General features: G+C 33.9%; 2 protein-coding genes across 2 annotated transcripts; both read left to right on the top strand.

The window, feature by feature from the left end:
* The first annotated feature begins 3514 nt into the window (after window positions 1-3514).
* LOC149165516 (U-box domain-containing protein 26-like) lies at window positions 3515-4126 on the top strand. Its single transcript, XM_089429841.1, has one exon. It carries the CDS (start codon window positions 3515-3517, stop codon window positions 4124-4126), a length of 612 nt encoding a protein of 203 aa, XP_089285967.1.
* A 30-nt stretch (window positions 4127-4156) lies between these two features.
* LOC149165515 (U-box domain-containing protein 31-like) lies at window positions 4157-4743 on the top strand. The gene is made up of 2 exons (XM_089429839.1): window positions 4157-4287; window positions 4335-4743. Exons 1-2 carry the CDS (start codon window positions 4157-4159, stop codon window positions 4741-4743), a joined length of 540 nt encoding a protein of 179 aa, XP_089285965.1.
* Window positions 4744-18815: the final 14072 nt, after the last annotated feature.

Below are 18815 nucleotides of genomic sequence, written 5' to 3'. Positions count from 1 at the left end.
ACAAGAAGAGACAAGTGCGACATTTGATATAGACTTTTGGATGACTGACTTTAGGATGACTGTGACAACACTTTTGCAACAATGCTCAAAACTTTGAATATGAGTGCAACGAGTGTTTACATAGCTAGGAAAACTCATATACACAAAGACCGACCTTATAAACCGCCACAAAGCGTTCCTAGTCATGGAAAAAAAATTAAAACATGCCAAAACATTACCACTGATCCAGCAAGCAAAAGGGAACAAAAGAATTTCGAAAAACTCATAATATGAGCTAAAGTGTTTTCAACAATCAAGGGAAAGGCCAAGGGAGGCTCCAAAATTTTAGTGCAAACCAAAAATTTAGAGGGTATTGCTGCCACCACAATAGGTGTATAGAGTAGAACGTAGGAAAGTGCGTTGTAGTGATTCATCTTAATATGAGGTAAGGGATTCGGTGAATCTTGTTATATAGAAGAAAATTGAGAGATAGATTTATGATATAAAATTTTAATTACATCATAGATAGGTGAATGGATTTGATCAGCAAGAATTGTTTTATGGAAAGAAATACGGGTTATAATAGTTTATTAATTGAGTTGTTTGTAATACTTAAGGTAACCCCTTTTTTCAATTTTCCGACACCTTCCATGCAAAAAAAAAATTAGCTTTTTGGGCTCACCCCCTATTTTTCCCAGAAAACCATAAACGTAAAAGAGGAAGGGTATACGACAACGGTGGTGGTATTAGTAGGCACAGGAAGAAATTATACTATTGGGGAAGAAGAAAGCTATTTGCTATCTAAGCCTTTCTTAAACTTATTGAAAGTGCATGAACGGAAATTCTGGTAGGAATATTAAGTAGACCAAGGTTAATCATCCAATATGGCTCGCAATCAGGACGATTTAGATGATAAGAAAATGATCCAACACTTATATATATGGGAAAGAAGTCTAAGAGCTAAAGAAAAGTCTAGATCAAAGGTCACAGAAATTAAATATTAGAAAAAAATAATAATAAAAATGTTAATAGAAATTTTTTTTAAGCTTGTTAGGACTATATCTTTATCATGTCAAATTTCTGGTTTTTTTTTTTTTTAAAGTTTGGTATGATCCTATCGTCATCATGTCCAACTTTTATTTATTTATTTATTTTTGTAACCTTTGTAGGACTAGGTCTTGATCATGTCCAACTTCTCACCCCGATTGGGGGGCAGCACAAGATTTGAACCCAAAACTTCCAATTCGGTGAGACTTCATTTCCACGACCATTGCCAATTGAGCTATCCCCCTTAGCTAGTCCATTTGGGATAACTCAATTGGTAATGGTTTTGGAAACGGTAATGGTTGTGGAAATGAAGTCTCACTAAAACGAAAGCCTTAGATTCGAATCTTGTGCTATCCCCTAATTCTTTAATTAATAATAAATTTAATAAAAAATTATAGTTATATTAATAATAATTAACCATAACCAATTATTAATAAATATGAATATGATTTTATATTTATATTTATTAGTAATTGATTATTGTTAATTATTACTAATATAACTCTAATTTCGTTATTAAAATTATATAATTTTATTATTATTACAACCATTATTGAGTTTTATAATGTTTGATTTCTTTGATTTTTGATGTAGACTCCTTTTAAATTGGAGTTCTTTCATTTAGATCGTCTGCATAATAAACCACACTGCATTGTTCGAACGTCTAAGCCATTAATACTTTTATTTAAAAAAATTCAAACATTTGATATATTCTTGCAAACCTAGAAAAAACGAAACTCACTTATCAAATGATGGAGTATATCAAACTTGAACACAACAAACCCATATCAATCTTTTATATTCTAACTGCATTGTAATTATTGTATCTATTAATTTCTCAAGTTTTTTATTCATATAGTTATTTTGAACTTGGTTTATTTTGAACTTTGTTTAGACTGATATTAACTTGTGCTGGGTAAATATTATTTTTATATGATGCTTGTCAACTCCACTTGAACCCCTACAAAATCACACATTCCCATCTCACACTAGATTGTAAAGTGCATTCCCGTCTCACACTAGAATGTAAAGTGCTTCTATTGTTATACTTTAATTTTAATATTATAATTAAATTAAATATAAAATTATTTTTATGTATAGTTTTATTATTATTATAATAATAATATCTATTTTTAAGGTCATAGCCAAGCCAAACACCAAATTGAATCAAATTGGTGTATGAGATCTCTATTTGTGGAACAAGGGACCCACCTACCCGCAGGGATTTGACTGCAAGTCTACGACTAAGACATACATACTCTACCCCTCTGGTTTTGAACCTGTGACCTCTTTAAAAGAAAATACATGCTCTTAATCATTAAGCCCACTCAAACTATAATTATTAATATATTTAATTTTTTTGTGATACATGATATTCCAAACAACAACTTTAAAAAAATTAAAATTACATAACTTTTCGTAAAAAGAAACATTCTCGCTAAACTATATTATTACTCTGAATTAACATGACTAACTGCTCCAATCATGATTGATACAACGCTACAACGCATCTCGATGGGAGAGTAGCGAGGACCTAGTTTAATGTCTGATTTGCATGACTTTGCATTCGACTTTAAAGGCTAATATTCTCTGTTGCTATGATTCATCTGCTGATCAGTGCAGAATAAATTTATAAATTCTGGTTAACAGCAGATGGAATTGAAAGGAAAAAAATAGTAGGCTTAATTCGCGGGATTCAACTGTTCCGTTATTGAATATTCTATTCAACTTTATGCTCGCTGCACGTAACACTTCAATCACAGTCCAGGAAAGAACGGGCGGGCAAACGTTTAGTGCAGAAGAATTTTCAATGGAAATCAATGATCCATTTCGCAATCAATGATCCATTTCGATGTTAAAATTCAATTTACCAACACAATTTTCAAGATCAAAATGCTCGGCACTATCTTTTGACGCGCTTTCTTTTATGCGCTTTCTTTTATGCGATCTTAAGTTTCAAGCTTAAATGCCCAGCAGAAGCTTTTTACGGGTTTTAAAGCTGTATTGCATATCCATTCATGTAAAGGTTCTCAGCTTTCTCTGTCGTAGAGCTTTTCGAAGGTACACCTTCGGTAAATTCGGGTTTTGTTCAAAATTTTGTCAGTTTGTCTGCTTACTCTAGTGGTTTTATTTTTGCGATCATCTCTTGATTTTTCATTCTTTTTTATTTTATTATCATATTCTGATACTTTAGGAAGGCCTCGCAATATATCTATTTGTGTCATGCTCCTAAGGATAGATCCATCGTTTCGTACTCTGATAATCCGCCATTATATTAGTGTTATGATGATTTCTTTTATAATCTAATGTTTACGAGTAGTAGATCAAGGATATTGACCTCGATACTTCTCCGCTCTGTAAACGGTCGATGATATTGTGATATTTGCTTAAAGATAAAACAAGTTTTTTAGTTGTTTGGTGATGGTTTCTCTGTTTTAGCTTAGGGTTTCTAATACAGGGAGTATTATATTTGAAGAATTTATAAACAATGCCACCAGAGACCGGAAAGGAGCGTGTGGATCTCTCCGTATCGGTCTCTGTTCCTCCATTGTTCAGGTGTCCCATATCTTTGGGACTGATGATAGATCCAGCGGTCCTATCCACGGGAATAAGCTACGACCGAGCTTCCATTGAAAAATGGTTGGACGACGGCCACAACATATGTCCAGCGACTCTCGAGGTTCTTCACAGCAAAGAGCTCATCCCCAATCACACTCTATGCAGGCTGATAAAGGAATGGTGCATTGCAAACAGTTGCAATGATGTCATCAGAATTCCAACACCTGAGCCCGTTGAAGAGCAGAGCAAAGTGCGCAAAATAATTCAGGATATTCAAGATGCAAGTGCAGATAAACTCGGAGCTTTGAAGAACCTGACAAGTCTGGCAAGGGTCAGCGAGAGGAAGAGACCTTTTCTTCAATCCGACGGGGGTTTTCCTGTTCTTGTCCACGTCTTGGATTCAGGGGCCTCACTGAATTCTGAAATGGGTGCAGATTGTGAAGCAGTGGAAGAAGCAATCGCTGCAATTTCACTGTTCTCTGTGGATGAAATATCTAACATGAGAGATTTCATGAGACCTGTGCTGCCTACCCTCAAATGAGTCCTGGCAAAACGTAGTTTGGAGGCCAGAATGAACGCAGCATCTATTGTGGAAAAAATCTCAAACGACAGAAATTCTTCCAGAGAAATTTGTATGAACGAAGGAATAACAGATGGACGGCTGAAGCTGTTTGACGAAAGTCCATATCCCGCAGCCATAAGGCTAGCCTGAAGGCATTATTGCTTTTGTGTACCCTGACTAAAAATAGAGCGAAGATTGCCAAAGCAGGTGTCGTTCCTCGCTTGATAGAGCTTCTTCCTAAGCCGGACGCCGACATGGCCGAGCAATCGCTGGCGATTTTGGAGGCACTTTCATCCATTTCAGAAGGCCGATCTGCCATACTGAGCCATACCCTAGCAGTACCGACCATTGTTAGAAGCGTGCTGGCTGTGTCCGATGCTGGAACTAACTATGCTGTTGGGATTCTATTGAGAGTCTGCTTCCATTCAGAACGAGAGGTGCTGACAGAATTTCTCCAGATGGGCACCATTGAGAGGCTGCTTTTTCTGTTGCAAATGGGCTGTTCACCAAGGACGAAACAGAAAGTGAATGAGCTGCTCAGGCTCCTTTCTTCAATGCACCAGAATAGTTCATGCAATGATTCTTATACTTTCTAACTATAATTACCCTTTCAATACACTATATCTCACCATAATTAATTTCTTAAATCAATATACGTTAAACAGCATTGTAAGGCCAGTCTGACATTCTCTCGCAGGGTTGTTTGAAGGTTTTTTATATGAAATATAGTTCTTAATATAAATAAAATAAAAAAAGCATGGTTTATCTGTAAGCTACTATTCTTTTGCAGCTGAGCTCCCATTGGTGCCATCTCTCTGGTACAGTGAATTCCCGTGCTCTCGCCTATAGATATCATCGAAATAGTTATTCAGTAATACTATCGAATATAATTGCCTATTTAAATGCAATTATTGGCTGAGATGAGAAACTTCTTTTATAGTTTGGTACGATGTGTAATTTTTACTAAAAAGTTGAAATTTTGTTATTTTTGTTAGAATAAAAAATTTTAAAATTAAAAAAAAATCAAATAATTATACAAAATATTTAAATAATGTTTATTTATAAAAAAAATTTACTTAAAAAAATTTGATTTTTAAGATTCATGTTAGATCAGTATTTAAGATGAATTTATATTAGTAAAAAAAATAGCTAAACACCAACCCTATATACAATTTAATTAATTTCATACAATTTAGTTAATTTCACTTTATGTAAATAACTATCATAAATATGTAATATTTATTTTCTTGGCACGAAAGTGAGAGAAAATTAAAATTGTTTTGTTTCGATATGGTTAATCGAAAGATTAGATTGGTAGTACGTTAGTTCATGAAAATTAAATGTAAGAAATAATTTATTTACTTGTCATTCAGCCAATTAATTTTTATATTAGCAATTGCATTACGTTAGAGATGAATAATTATGATGGAAAGTTTTTGATAATAAAATTCCGAATTAATATTAAGCTGTATTTCATTTTTTTGGTAAAGAATCTATAAAGACATGTGGTTGCTTTGACTGGTTTTGCATGTGAATATATAGTCTGTTTGGGTTAACTTGGTGTGTATTTTTGCCGTGTGAACTTTGTTAAATGTGTTGACAGTTAGTTGCAGGAAAGATTACTCTGTACCAAATAGAATTCTTATTCCAAATACTGGACTCACACTGGCCTGTATAAAAAGAAGAGAAGGAAGAGAAAGAACAGGGTAGAAAATGGGTTATTTCTGGACACACACTTCAAAATTAATAAGAAACTGTTGTTAAATCTAGCCTTCTGGTTCTTCCTTCTAATCGTCATCAATGATGTCAGCGTCCCCGGGCGTCTTTTCTGTAACAAACCAATTTACATACTTTACCCTGGGGTGTTTTCTAACAGACATTTCTGCTTCTATTTGCATATGCGCGATGTGGTGCTTCTCATGGATGGAGAGTCTACATTCATGGATAGTGAGTCTACATATGAAATCTCACAGTGCCCACAATATTCTAAGTGCTCTGCAAGCTGATAAAGGAAAAGGGTAAACAAAACCCCTACTGGAAGGTATATGTGTTTCTGTTATATACATTCATCTCACAGTGCCCACAATCTTCTAAGTGCTCTGCAAGCGGATAAAGGAAAAGGGTAAACAAAACCCCTACTAGAAGGTATATGTGTTTCTGTTATATACGTTCTGCATTGCCGAGGAATGTGGTTATCTTGGCATGAGTAGTTAAGTTTTGGCATGGACAAGGCCTATAGGTTTCTATTGTTGTAAATGGAAATATACTTTCTTTTTGTTATCCATTGAAATTTGATTGAAAAAAATTGCAACCATAATTATTACTATAATGAAAGTTAGGTTATAAATTTTGGTTATCTTGGCATGAGTAGTTAAGTTTTTTACTTTTCGGTATGGACAAGGCAAGATACCCTCTTTTCGTTATTAATTGAAATTGATTAAAAAAATTGCAACCATAATTATTACTATAGTAAAAGTTAAGTTATAAATTTTCATAGTTTAATTGTCTCAGTTTTACCTTTTAAAGAATATTACTAAAAAAACTTATACTTCTTTATAAGAAGTGATAAGTTACAAATCTAAAAATCACAATCTATATACACATCACCCAATTTTAACAATGAAAGATCCTTAGAATTTATTATTTATAACAACATAGCTGAGGTTGATGGTTTCAATAGGTAGTAAGTGGAAGCCACTATTAATGAATTCAATGTTGATGAATAATTAAACTAGCATTTGCACCAGATGTTGCAAACGAAATTCCGTAAGGCATAAATTGAAGAACACAAATAAAACAAAAGAATACTTTGATAAAGAATAAAAATATATTAAACGCTCAAATGAATGCCCCTTTAATTGGAACCACTTAGTAGACATATCTATCAACATTAGGATTATACACAATGATCAAGAAATTTCCCATATACAAACAACACCTTGCACAACAACCTTTTGTCACATCCACATTTTAAAAATGCTTTGGAAGGTGATTGGAATCTCCCATATTGCCTTTTTCATTATGCAGATAAATCTTCCATATTGCTATTTTCTTCATGAATATTGTTAGTTCATTGTTGTAAAGTGTTAGTGTGTTACATTCCTCAATTAGCATAATATGCATTTTTCTCTCACCATGTATTTTTCAGTCAAAGAGCACATGTAACAGATTAACATGTATTTTCCCTTCATTATTTTCATCATAGAGCCAAGAAATCTATGCCTTATCTATAAAGTAACAAAAACATTTTGGAATAAGTTTAATATTTCAAGCCAGTGTCTAACCGATAAAATAACAAAAACTTTTTGAAATAAATTTAATATTTTAACCAATTGACTAACCTAACTTAATAATTGAAAAATTCTCAAAGATGAATTATACTCCATAATAAGGGAGCCAACATTGTAACCCATACTTTCACTAAAACCAAAAGAAACACAACCACTTGTTAAGAAGAAATTCAAGTAATAATAATAAAACAAAATAATAACCATTAAACTATAAAATGGTATTTCCAACACACAGGTATAAATATACATGCTCTATGTCCATTTTTGAATTAAATGGGTGTGGATAAAATTAGTAGAGAACCCAAAATTGTATTTCTAATTAGGAGGGGGGTGGAGAAATGCTTTAAATGTGGGTTGTTGTCATTCTAATGAAACCCTTTGCAAAGGGGATGTTAAGATTCTCAAAGAGAAGCTAGGCTTGGTAGAGAACACCTTCCTTCTGAAGACAGAATGTCAGTGTTTGGTTGCTCAGAGTTGTTCTCCTAAAAAAAGGGGCAGATGAGTTTTGAAGAGGAGGGGCAGATGACTTTTGAAGATTTGCAGGACGAATTATAGATCTATGAAAATTCCTTCCATATAGATGCTTGGCATCTTCTATTTCTGACCAATGTAAGTTTATGACATATTATATGAAAGTTGTGACCGATACCTCTCACATTATGAGCCATTTATGATGGGAGATTCACATGCTAAGTAGGGAACATCTCTTGAGGAACGATTATTTGTTATATTGGCTAATTATTCCTTTGACAGAGAGATATTTTTGTAATTTATGTTTCCTTTCTTGTCAAGTCAAGTTGGGAGAGCATTGTAGTTAGACTTATATATAGCTAGAATGAGTAGAGTGAATGTATATGAAAATTCCTTCCATATAGATGCTTGGAATATTCTATTTCTGACCAATGTAAGTTTATGACATATTATATGAAAGTTGTGACCGATACCTCTCACATTATGAGCCATTTATGATGGGAGATTCACATGCTAAGTAGGGAACATCTCTTGAGGAATGATTATTTGTTATATTGGCTAATGATTCCTTTGATAGAGAGATATTTTTGTAATTTCTGTTTCCTTTCTTATCATGTCAAGTTGGGAGAGCATTGTAGTTAGGCTTATATTGTGTGGATAAGAAAATATAAACCGTTGTTTCAAACTACACAGTGTAACTTATATTGTGTGGATAAGAAAATATTAACTGTTGTTTCAAACTACTGTGTGTTGTCCACTATATTCATGTTACTGAATTATTAGATCTAGTTATCTTCTGATATGCCATGTTTGTGGTCTTTGAGTTCACCATTCAACAGATGTATTTAAACAGATTGGAAATTTTGATTGAAGTTTTAGTATTGGAGTTTTTTCTCTTATCATGGAATCATCACAATGATCACTATAAATTATTTGAATAAACTATCATACAAGAAAATAAAGAAATTCAATGGAAATACAAGGCAATCTAAACATTCTTATCATGAAGAAAAATAGGCATATGCATTTCTGATAAAAATCCCTTATTCTCCACGGTGCAATCAACAATAATTGTATAACACCCTGCAAGCTTAGCATAGTCATTCAAGAAAATGCTTACCTCTGATAGATGAATCCACAGAGGCGATATTTGCACCATAACGAGGTTTTATTTTCCCTGTTTCTTAAATTTCATTTCCATAACATATATTTGAAACCAATTTATCTAATAAATTTCATTTATACTACCTAAATAATTTAAAGAGAATCCTTAATCTATGTGATCTTTCCATTTGAATCTTGCCATTTGAACCATCCTTATTTATGACATATTATTTGCAGGTCGTAGATATTCCACAATATCACATATTCTCACCAATGACTTTGATTCTACACAATATCACACATTCCCACCAACGACTTTGACTCTACCCCACATAGCTGCATGGTCATGATTACAGAAGATGCTTTCAAATATTTTTAGCAGTTTCTTACACACTCACATGTCCTTATGGACAAGAACTTACAACATTACATACATACTTAATTATGAGACAGATAAACCTGAAGGCCAACACCACTACATTACAGTTCTAACTTGATAGTGCCATAATACTTCAAGTCTACTTCTTTGTTGCATTATTCCTATTACCAAAATTAGTAGTAGCTTTGGCTGCCCTATCAAGAACCCCAGCAACGATCAGTGCTCATGTTGCAAAATAACTGTTGTTGACAGCTATTGTTCCTGCGTTGCAAGTTGCATGCCCAGCTGTAATCAAAGTTGCTTTTGATATCTCTCCGAAGAATTTGCCAAAATCTGCCACCTTTGCTACATCAGTGTCACTCCCAGTGGCCACTATTCAACCATTCTTGGCATTTTCTATCATAGAGATGAGATGGTCATCGCCCAAATCCAACATTGAGATTGGTAGCAGAGGATCTATGCGAATGGAATTTATGCCTCTGTGAATTAAATTTAGGCAGATTGCAACTCGGAGAGGCCTGGTTAGAGCCACTGGTTGAAGAATATTTCTGTAAAATTGATTCACAATTCAACGGTTTTATTGATTACTTGTTGCATAGCCATCGACATTGCTGCACATAGTATTGTTGTCCATTAAGTCAATCCCAGGAGGCACAGTATTTTTTTATATCCATCTCTTGAACATTGTGGAGATTTCTGCATTTGTGAAAGCCATTTATGGAATTAGTACAACGCTTTGCTGCCCATGAAGTCAACACCACCAGACACCTTGTGGGCATTTCTACAACTTTTGAAAAGCATTCAAGGAATTAGTATGGTGTAGCATCCCATACCCAAATCGAATTACCTGTCAAGAAAGAAATCAAAGTCAGAAATGGAAATCAGTGCCGAGATTCATAAGCAGCAGAAGCTAATCATTAAACAGTCGAGGAGTGGGAAGGTAGGAGAGAATTGCGGTCCAAGTACTGTGATAGAGAGCTCATAATGTTTCCCAACCTTCGATCTGTACAGCAGTATGGTGTACTACAATAGACCATATAGCGGGCTATACAGTTTTCCTTGTAGGTTGTTTCTTCTCGGTCTTTGTGCAGATCTATTTCTAAGGTGAGTTTGATTAATTGTGGAGCTCCTAGATTTTAGAGCCAAAAAACATACCATAAACTTATGCTTCTTCTTGCTACAATTTCTCTTAAGATTCTGCATCTCCTTCTTGAGCTAATGTAGGCACAGATGAGTTGCTATTTTGGTTCTATTCTCACTCATCTAAACCCTTCAATCTTGCCCTTGTGCACTCTATTCACACATGCTATGGCACTCAACCTCCTTCAAGGGTTACATCAACATGGCTCGATCTCCTTTATTGGCCTTAGACCAAGCCCTAAACCAAACTCAACCTTGCTCTGGTGACACATTGTTGTATTGAAATTAATTCTCAATGTAGTGATGAATGCGTATGTTTTGTGGAAAAAGGTGCGAGAACCTTAATTGACATGTTAAGATCCATTTTACACAAACTGCTCCCTATGGAAAAATGTCTACCTGCGACACATTGTTGTGTTGATATAAATTCTCAATTTAGTGATCATTGCCTTTGTAGAAAGAATGTACGGATTAATCCAATAAGGCATCAATAAGTTTGAATCTCAGTATTTGAGATAGTTCATAAAGCATTTCTCGCACAGAAAGATTTACCAATTGGAAGTTGGCTTTGGAGTGCAAGTTCTTGGGTTGATGTGATAGCCTCCTTGCACAAACTTCCTTTGTGCAGTGCCATCATTGCTGGCGGCTTTAATGGCATGCCTCATGGACCATCTTCAGCTTTTGATTGTGACCTATGTGATGTTATAGGGTATGTTTCCAAAATGGCATATCCCTTTGTTGAAATTCCATTCCATATTAGTATTCTTTTGTCTTATCTTTAGCTTTAATCTTGTGACATCTAATTTATTGCTTTTTGACCTAGCTAAGCATTTTTGTTACACAACTGTGGCACACTTGGGTTCTGTATAGTACAACTTGCATTTGAAACAATGTTCAAATCATATTTCTATTAGTGCTCATTAACCCCAACAACAAACATAGGCACATCCTTGCTTGGAGCTGAGATAACAACTTTTTTAGCACCTGCCTGTTAGAAATCAACAAAAAAAATTATTATATGGAGCTCAAATTGTAATTTCCATTGTTGCACTTTATACCATTTCAAATTTATAAAATTAGATATGTTAATAGCCTTTGAAATTTGTTTGCATGCACCACAAAAAAAAAATCATAGAATAGATTGTTCTCCAAAGAAACTGAAAACAAACATGTTATTTTTTAATCACCTCGTCAATTTCGAATAGTCACAACTATGGAGCAATTTTAAGGTAACCTTTCATAGGTGACTGCTCAATTTGAAAGAAGTTTCAACTTAGAATAGGGTTGGTTATGTCGATATCAGTCAACAGTGTCAATTTTATAAATTGAGAAAGAGCCAAAGAAGACATGCTATTGCCAAATCTCCTTGCTCATGTAGGGAGGGAGCGGTATTACATGTGACAACTCCTTAGTTACCTCAAATATCATTTATCAACTTTTAGGTACACAATCCTGAATCCTAGGATAATAAATGGAGTCAATTTGGTGGGAGTCCAACTGTAAATTGGCACCTAAATCATTTCAGATTTGGTGAGTCGGGTTATATGTTTATTCCAGCAACTAAATCTCTGAGTTTTCTTTGAACCAAAGAAAAAACTGAGAGAAAAGTTTCTTATTTCTTTGATGTGAGAGAAACTATAAAGAAGGTTCTAAACTCTTTAGTTTTCTTTGAACCCAAGAAAAAACAGAGTAAAGTTTCTTATTCCTTTGAATAGTGAGAGTAACTTTCTTGGAACTTTCTCAATAGTCACTGTAAGGGAGGAGGAATGTAATTGCTTATCAGTCAAAAATGTCAATTTTGTATAGTTGTATAGATCTGTACAACAGTATGGTGTACTACAATAGACCATATAGCAGGCTATACAGTTTTCCCTGTAGGTTGTTTCTTCTCGGTTTTTGTGCAGATCTATTTCTGAGGTGAGTTTGATTAATTGTGGAGCTGCTAGATTGGCACGTAGATTCTGGAGGTTTTATTGCAGCCTTTAAATAAGGAATTAGAAGCTGATTCTAAAAGAGAAATTACATGTCTATGTGAAAATTATTTTATGCTTCCTATTTACTTTTCCAGCTATTTTATGATTATTGATATGGTCCGAAATTAATTTCTACATTAATTAAATTCAATAATTAATTTGTTTGATTGAGATCATAAGGGAAAGAATCACTTGGGGCTAGAATTTTCTACAATTGGAACAATGCACAATGGATTCATTATTGAACAATTAGAAGCTAAAATTCCAGAAATTTCACAATGGATTCATGATTGAAACCATTATGGAACCATTAGAAGCTAAAATGTCAGAAATTTCACAATGGATTCTCCACTCCCTTGGTTCCTTTGGTTTAAATCAGATTTGTATTGGATATAGCTACGATTTCGGACTTCAAGTTGGCCTTTTCAATTTTGTTTTAATCCCATCCACCTGGCTAAGCATTTTTGTTACACAACTGTGGCACAGTTGGGTTCTGTATAGTACAGCTTGCATTTGAAACAATGTTCAAATCAGATTTGTATTGGTGCTCATTAACCCCAACAACAAACATAGGCACATCCTTGCTTGGAGTTGAGATAACAACTTTTTTAGCACCTGCCTGTTAGAAATCAACAAAAAAAATTTATTATATGGAGTTCAAATTGTAATTTCCATTGTTGCACTTTATGGAAAGGCAGTGCTATGGCCTTTGAACCAAGGCCAGACATGAGGGTTCTGTGAAGCCTGGTATGCATTCCTTTTCCTTTCACATCACCACCTTCTAACATTTTAAACATGATTTCTCTCTTATTTAGATCTACATTTTTCTCTGCAAAGTTGCCTTGCTCTGCAATGTTCTTTGATATCAATAGTGATACGAACTTGTTTTATTTTGGTAATTAAAAGATGTTCTTAATACTTATTACTGATCTAAAAAATTTATTACAAAACTGGGGTGGCCAGAGCCAATCCCCCTGTTGTGGTTTGGAAGTGGCTTTTAAAGCTTTTATGCATGATATTCTAGCCATCTTTACAATGGCATGATATGAATTTCTCCAATATATATTTCTGCCCTGTAACAAAAGTGGCCTCCTAATGGTTGGACTGATTTGCTTTCTAGAGATCATATTGATATCCTTTAAGATTTTAATACCTTGGATGGCCCCATCTTGCAACCCATGATAAATATTTTGACAATTCATGCTTGTTGCTGTAAGGCACAAATTTGTCTATAACAAACTGCATGCACAATAGTGTGTCCATGTCGTTGCAACACAATTTCTTTGATTCAGAGGGTGTGGTCCCATATTCTGAGCATAAATTCCAATTCAAGCTCCAAACCATTGCCCATAACTAAGTGAGACTTTCCAGAATAATAAATGTCATCAAGAGAAATCCATTCATACAAAAATTGATCAAATAATTGACCTAAATAGGCCTAACCATGATAGTCATTTCGTCAAACATATTGAGAACATGTAATCTATATGTCATGAATGCATATCTAAACATAATGGTCTGATACTTATTTAAGAATCACCACCTCTCATAATATCTTCAATAACATATGTTATCTCATGCACTCATTAACCATTCATAAACCAATCAAAATATATCAAGAGCCATAGATAATATACATCATATAACCAACATATAACAAGTGAAATGAAAAACATATAAACCATGATAGAACATCCATAAAACCATAAAATATCAAGTATAAGTACTCATAGAATACAATAGGAAAAGAGATCTTATTAACATGTGAAAATCCAACCAAGTCGAGGAATTCCACGTACAACTAAGTCGACGAATCCACATACCACACGATGATAGATTAGGCTGAACCAAATCTCTCTTTCAACCAATCACCATCACGCCATATTCCAAGTGTAAATGTGCGATCTCTTCAAATAAACCAAACAAAACCAAACTAGGGCTTCCAGGGGAAAAACCACCTCAACCCTAAATTAGTGATTCCACCTAACGGTTGGGCATCACTAACACTAATAAGATCAATCTATACCTAGTTTTTGAGGGCTCTAGGAACTAGGAACTCAACCCACATAATTCCAAGGCTCTAGAGAATTTGTCCAACTTGACTCCAAGACTAGTTGCTAAACTAAGCGAGGGCTCAAGATCACTTTTCCAACCTAGGATCTAGGAGTAGTAACTAAACCCAAGCTCTTCAATGGATCTAGAGAGTTTATTCCAACTGAAAACCATAAGGAATTATGAGCACCAGTCACAAAAAAAATCAGTGGAAAAACCCACAACAACATGGCTATCGAGGAAATGGAAAGGCAAGGCTAAAACATTGTATATCTAGGCAATACTCCATGCCAGTGCCAAATCATAACCAAATAATCACATTCATATGTGATGCATCCATAAACCATCCAGGAGATCATATATGAAACATGTTACCTGTAAGTCATTCCCGTTGTAGCTACTGATCCTATTCTCCCTGTTGGGTCTCCAAAATTTCATCCACCTTCACCTTCATTTCCACCATTTTACCCTCATTCCATAACTCTGTAACTCCATAACCCTACGTTTAGTAACCATTTTCATAATCATACGGGTTTACTATTATTATTTTCCAAGTAATTGATATTAAGTATTTTAAGTGAATTTGTGATTAAATGTTAGGAAATTAACATTTTCTCATATATATCTAAAAGTGTCATGAGTTTTTTGATATTGTATGCCTACTTGGAGATTCTAGAATATTCTTTCTTGGCCATCCAACCACAAATCCGAATTTCAAATTTCAACTCATGAGGGTTTGTGGAATAATTGTAGAAGATGTGGATCATTAACTATGCACATCCAAAGGAAAAGAATCATGGATGAGAGGATTTGTATCTTACATTTTTAGGAGATTGGTTGTAACCACAAGAGTTAAATGTGGATTTAGGAGAGATCTAAGGATCTATATTTATTGAATAGTTAGCCTTAATTTTTTTATAGATAAGAGTGAACCCTTCATACAAAGGGTTGTCAATTGTAACTAGCTAGTGTTGTTGTCAGTTGTTAGGTGTTAGAGTTGCTAGTTGGAGGTTCCAAGTTCCATCCAAGATGTTATTTGTAAAGTAAGGAGAAAGAATCCTTGTAATATCTTGTAACTTCATTTTATCAAATACATACTACCTCTTTGATCTCCAAGATATGACAGTTCTTCAATGTGCTTGCTAAGGAATGGAGGGCCCCCATTAACCACAATTTTCATATATTTGTACATATTTGTAACATAATGTAGTTTTTTTATATCATTTATTCTCAAAAAGTGTTTTTTTTTCATTTTATTCAAGTGTGCTTTTCTTTTTAGCAAGTGTGATTTCAATTTTGGAAGTGTGGTCTAATTTCAATTCAGAAAGCATGATTTCAATTTTGCAAGTGTGATTTGATTTATGCAAGTGTGGCATGATTTCAACTCTGCAAGCGTGATTTCATTTATGCAAGTGTGATTTCATCTTCAAACAAGTGTGGTTTTCTTTATGCAAGTGTGATTTCAATTTCTTTATGTTTGGTTTGATTTGGATTAGATTGACTTAATTAACTTTGTAATTAGTTTTAATTGCATTAGATTAATCTATTCTGATAAGTAACCACCTAGTACATATAGTACAAGTATACCTCATCAGTTCTACGAACCCTGGGTTGACAATTAATAATAGGCATTTAACTCATAATTAAATCACCGAACAGTCCCCTTGTTCTTTCTTTCTTTTCCTTTTCCATTTTTCTCCAAATCCAAAGTATGTCAAATTACTCCAAGAGTATTCCAAGAAAACTCTAAGTGTGCAAGAGTATGAGGGAATGATAGAATAGAGAGATAGCTTCAAAATTGAACTAATAAAAGCTATGAACTGATCCTCATAAGATTTTTTATCATTGAGGCGTTCATGTTCTTAATTTTCCTCTATTTTTCCTTCAATTTTCCTCACATGCAGTTTTGTGACCTTTCACCTTCATTTTCTCTTATTTTCCATTATTTTGATAAATAAATACCAATTAATGCCACTTTTCCTTTGCTAATGCCCTGGCAATTTCCAAAGACATTAATTAATCACAACTGATCCTTGATCACTGTGTTTTTCCTAACATTTAGCTTCGAATACATATCCCATTACATTGGTATTATTTTTCCTTTATTAACTTTATTACATGAAATTTTAACTTGGGGTTCTTCCATTCTTGTAAAACAAACAACGATCTGACTACTAGGTAAGGTACAAAGATGATGACGTAATTTTTCAGAAGATATGGCCCGAAATGTTTTACTTCTTTGTATATTGCATACACTTGTTTATCAATGGTGGGGAAGTGCAACTCAGGTCCTTTGAAACTAGAACTCGTGAATGAAATAGGATGCACATTCCCTTGATCATCCTTTTGTGTGAGAATGACTGCAAGAGAAGTATTAGAAGAGGAAGTATACATCAAGAAATATTTTCAACCAACATCTATGAATAATTCGTTGATATTCGACCAACATTTCAAACAATCACACGAGTAATATATCATATGACCTTTGGACAAGCCTTTGTCCACTCACCATCATCTCAACCCACTCCACCATGCCCCAAGTTCAAATTATTTGACCAAGCATGTTGGAATGCAGACAAACACCTCATTAATAATCTAACATTCTAGAATTAGAGGTCGATGGTTCCAACTAGTTTCTAGGGTAAAGGAAGAGAAGATGAATTCATATTTTAAGTCACTTGGGAGGAGCACGATCATCAAAGGAAAACCAATCTACGAGGTCAATTAAGAAGCAAACAAGAGAAAAGGTCGAAACACAACCCTCGATGCTGACAAAAAAATGATTTTTCATCATCCAACCAACATAATTTTTTTATTCTCTCTCTTTCATTATTTTGTCCTCTTCCATTATACTTCTGAGAGTTTGTAATTCTCCACATGTGCTCCTTTAGGATGGAGAAGAAATTGAAGGTGGGGTATATGTTCAAGGGGTTAGTCAACTGAGTCAACTAGCTGAGTGAAGTCGACTTATTAAAGAATATATTGTAATTTGGCCAACTCCCTAATCAAGCCGACTCACAAAGTCAATCTGGTTAATTTAGTTGATACAATTAAATTGTTGTAATTGTCTATTAAGGATATAAATATGGATGTACTCAACTCTGTGTACTAGTTATATTTGTTGTTGAGGATAGATTAATACTAGTGTTGTTTTTATCTCTCTCGAGTACTTTGTATCTCTTTACTCTCCCATGTATTGCATATTATTATATAGTTTACCTAATACTACTTCCTACTAATAATCAATGCAGAATTCTTACTTGATTACAATAGAGCATTGATAAACCAAATCACGCACGTATATTGTGTGGACTTCACAAGAAATTGTCCATGTCCAATAATTTAATGTAACTGAATTTTAACCATACAAATCATGAAACATTTTTTTTGCCGTTAGCAAGGGATTTTTAAAAAGATTTAGTTTCTTTATAGTATTAGCTTTAATGGAAAATAGAAATTCATCTCAATTCAAATCATGGTAAATAGAATACATGGATTGATATAAAGATCCTAGAGGTAGATTTATTGGAGAGAGGACTACCCCACCAACCACTCCATGAAATCCAGTTCATGGTGCACTGATATGGTCACCATGCACTAGTCCATATGTTTGCAGAATTAGAGGATGAAGATAATAAGAAAAAGGAAAAGCCAAAGAAGAAGAGAGAGTTATAGAAGTATCTAGTCCACAAGAAATTTCCATACCTTCATCTTATCAAATGGATGAATAATTGATCATGGGCTAACAATTAGAAATATCATTTGACGATAATCCAATGCAAGAACCAACATATTCTATTTCATCAGAGTAATCTCTACCAGGTGATATAGCTGAAGAAGAAGGAAAATAATGAATAGGTGGCTTAGGAAGACCAAGCGTTTAAGACATTGTGGATTTCCCATTTTGGATCCAACTAAGGTCTTGAAAATTTCCTTTTTGAATTTGTTGAATTATGTCACATTTATGATTATTCTCTTGATGCCAAAAACACTCAAGTTGTTCCAATTGGTCTTAAAGATTCATCTTTGTGTTAGTTTATGTGATTCAAAACTAGTACTATCAAATGTTGTTATTAAATAAGTCAAACAACTCTTACGAAATATCAAGCCAATTGTATCAAACAAGATTTATAAAAATATATATTTAAAGTGGCATAAAAGAAGATGTAAGCATTGAATATTATATAAAAAGATTTCATTATAATGTAAAATGTAAAAATGACTAAGCTACATTATTTCAATTTAAATACACTTAAAAT

This window comes from Pinus tabuliformis, chromosome 5_1 (genome assembly GCF_031772625.1).
Source record: "Pinus tabuliformis cultivar Carrire ecotype Pingquan chromosome 5_1, CPIR1, whole genome shotgun sequence".
NCBI classification, from domain to species: domain Eukaryota; kingdom Viridiplantae; phylum Streptophyta; class Pinopsida; order Pinales; family Pinaceae; genus Pinus; species Pinus tabuliformis.
Note: the sequence above shows the minus strand (reverse complement) of the source record. Positions and strands in the feature narration are given on the sequence as shown.

Bases quoted from the DNA above. Each gene is read 5' to 3' on its own strand.
- LOC149165515 (XM_089429839.1), top strand. From the start codon at position 4,157: ATGAACGCAGCATCTATTGTGGAAAAAATCTCAAACGACAGAAATTCT. The intron at 4,288-4,334 runs GCTAGCCTGAAG...GACTAAAAATAG, and splicing joins CCATATCCCGCAGCCATAAG to AGCGAAGATTGCCAAAGCAG.
- LOC149165516 (XM_089429841.1), top strand. From the start codon at position 3,515: ATGCCACCAGAGACCGGAAAGGAGCGTGTGGATCTCTCCGTATCGGTC.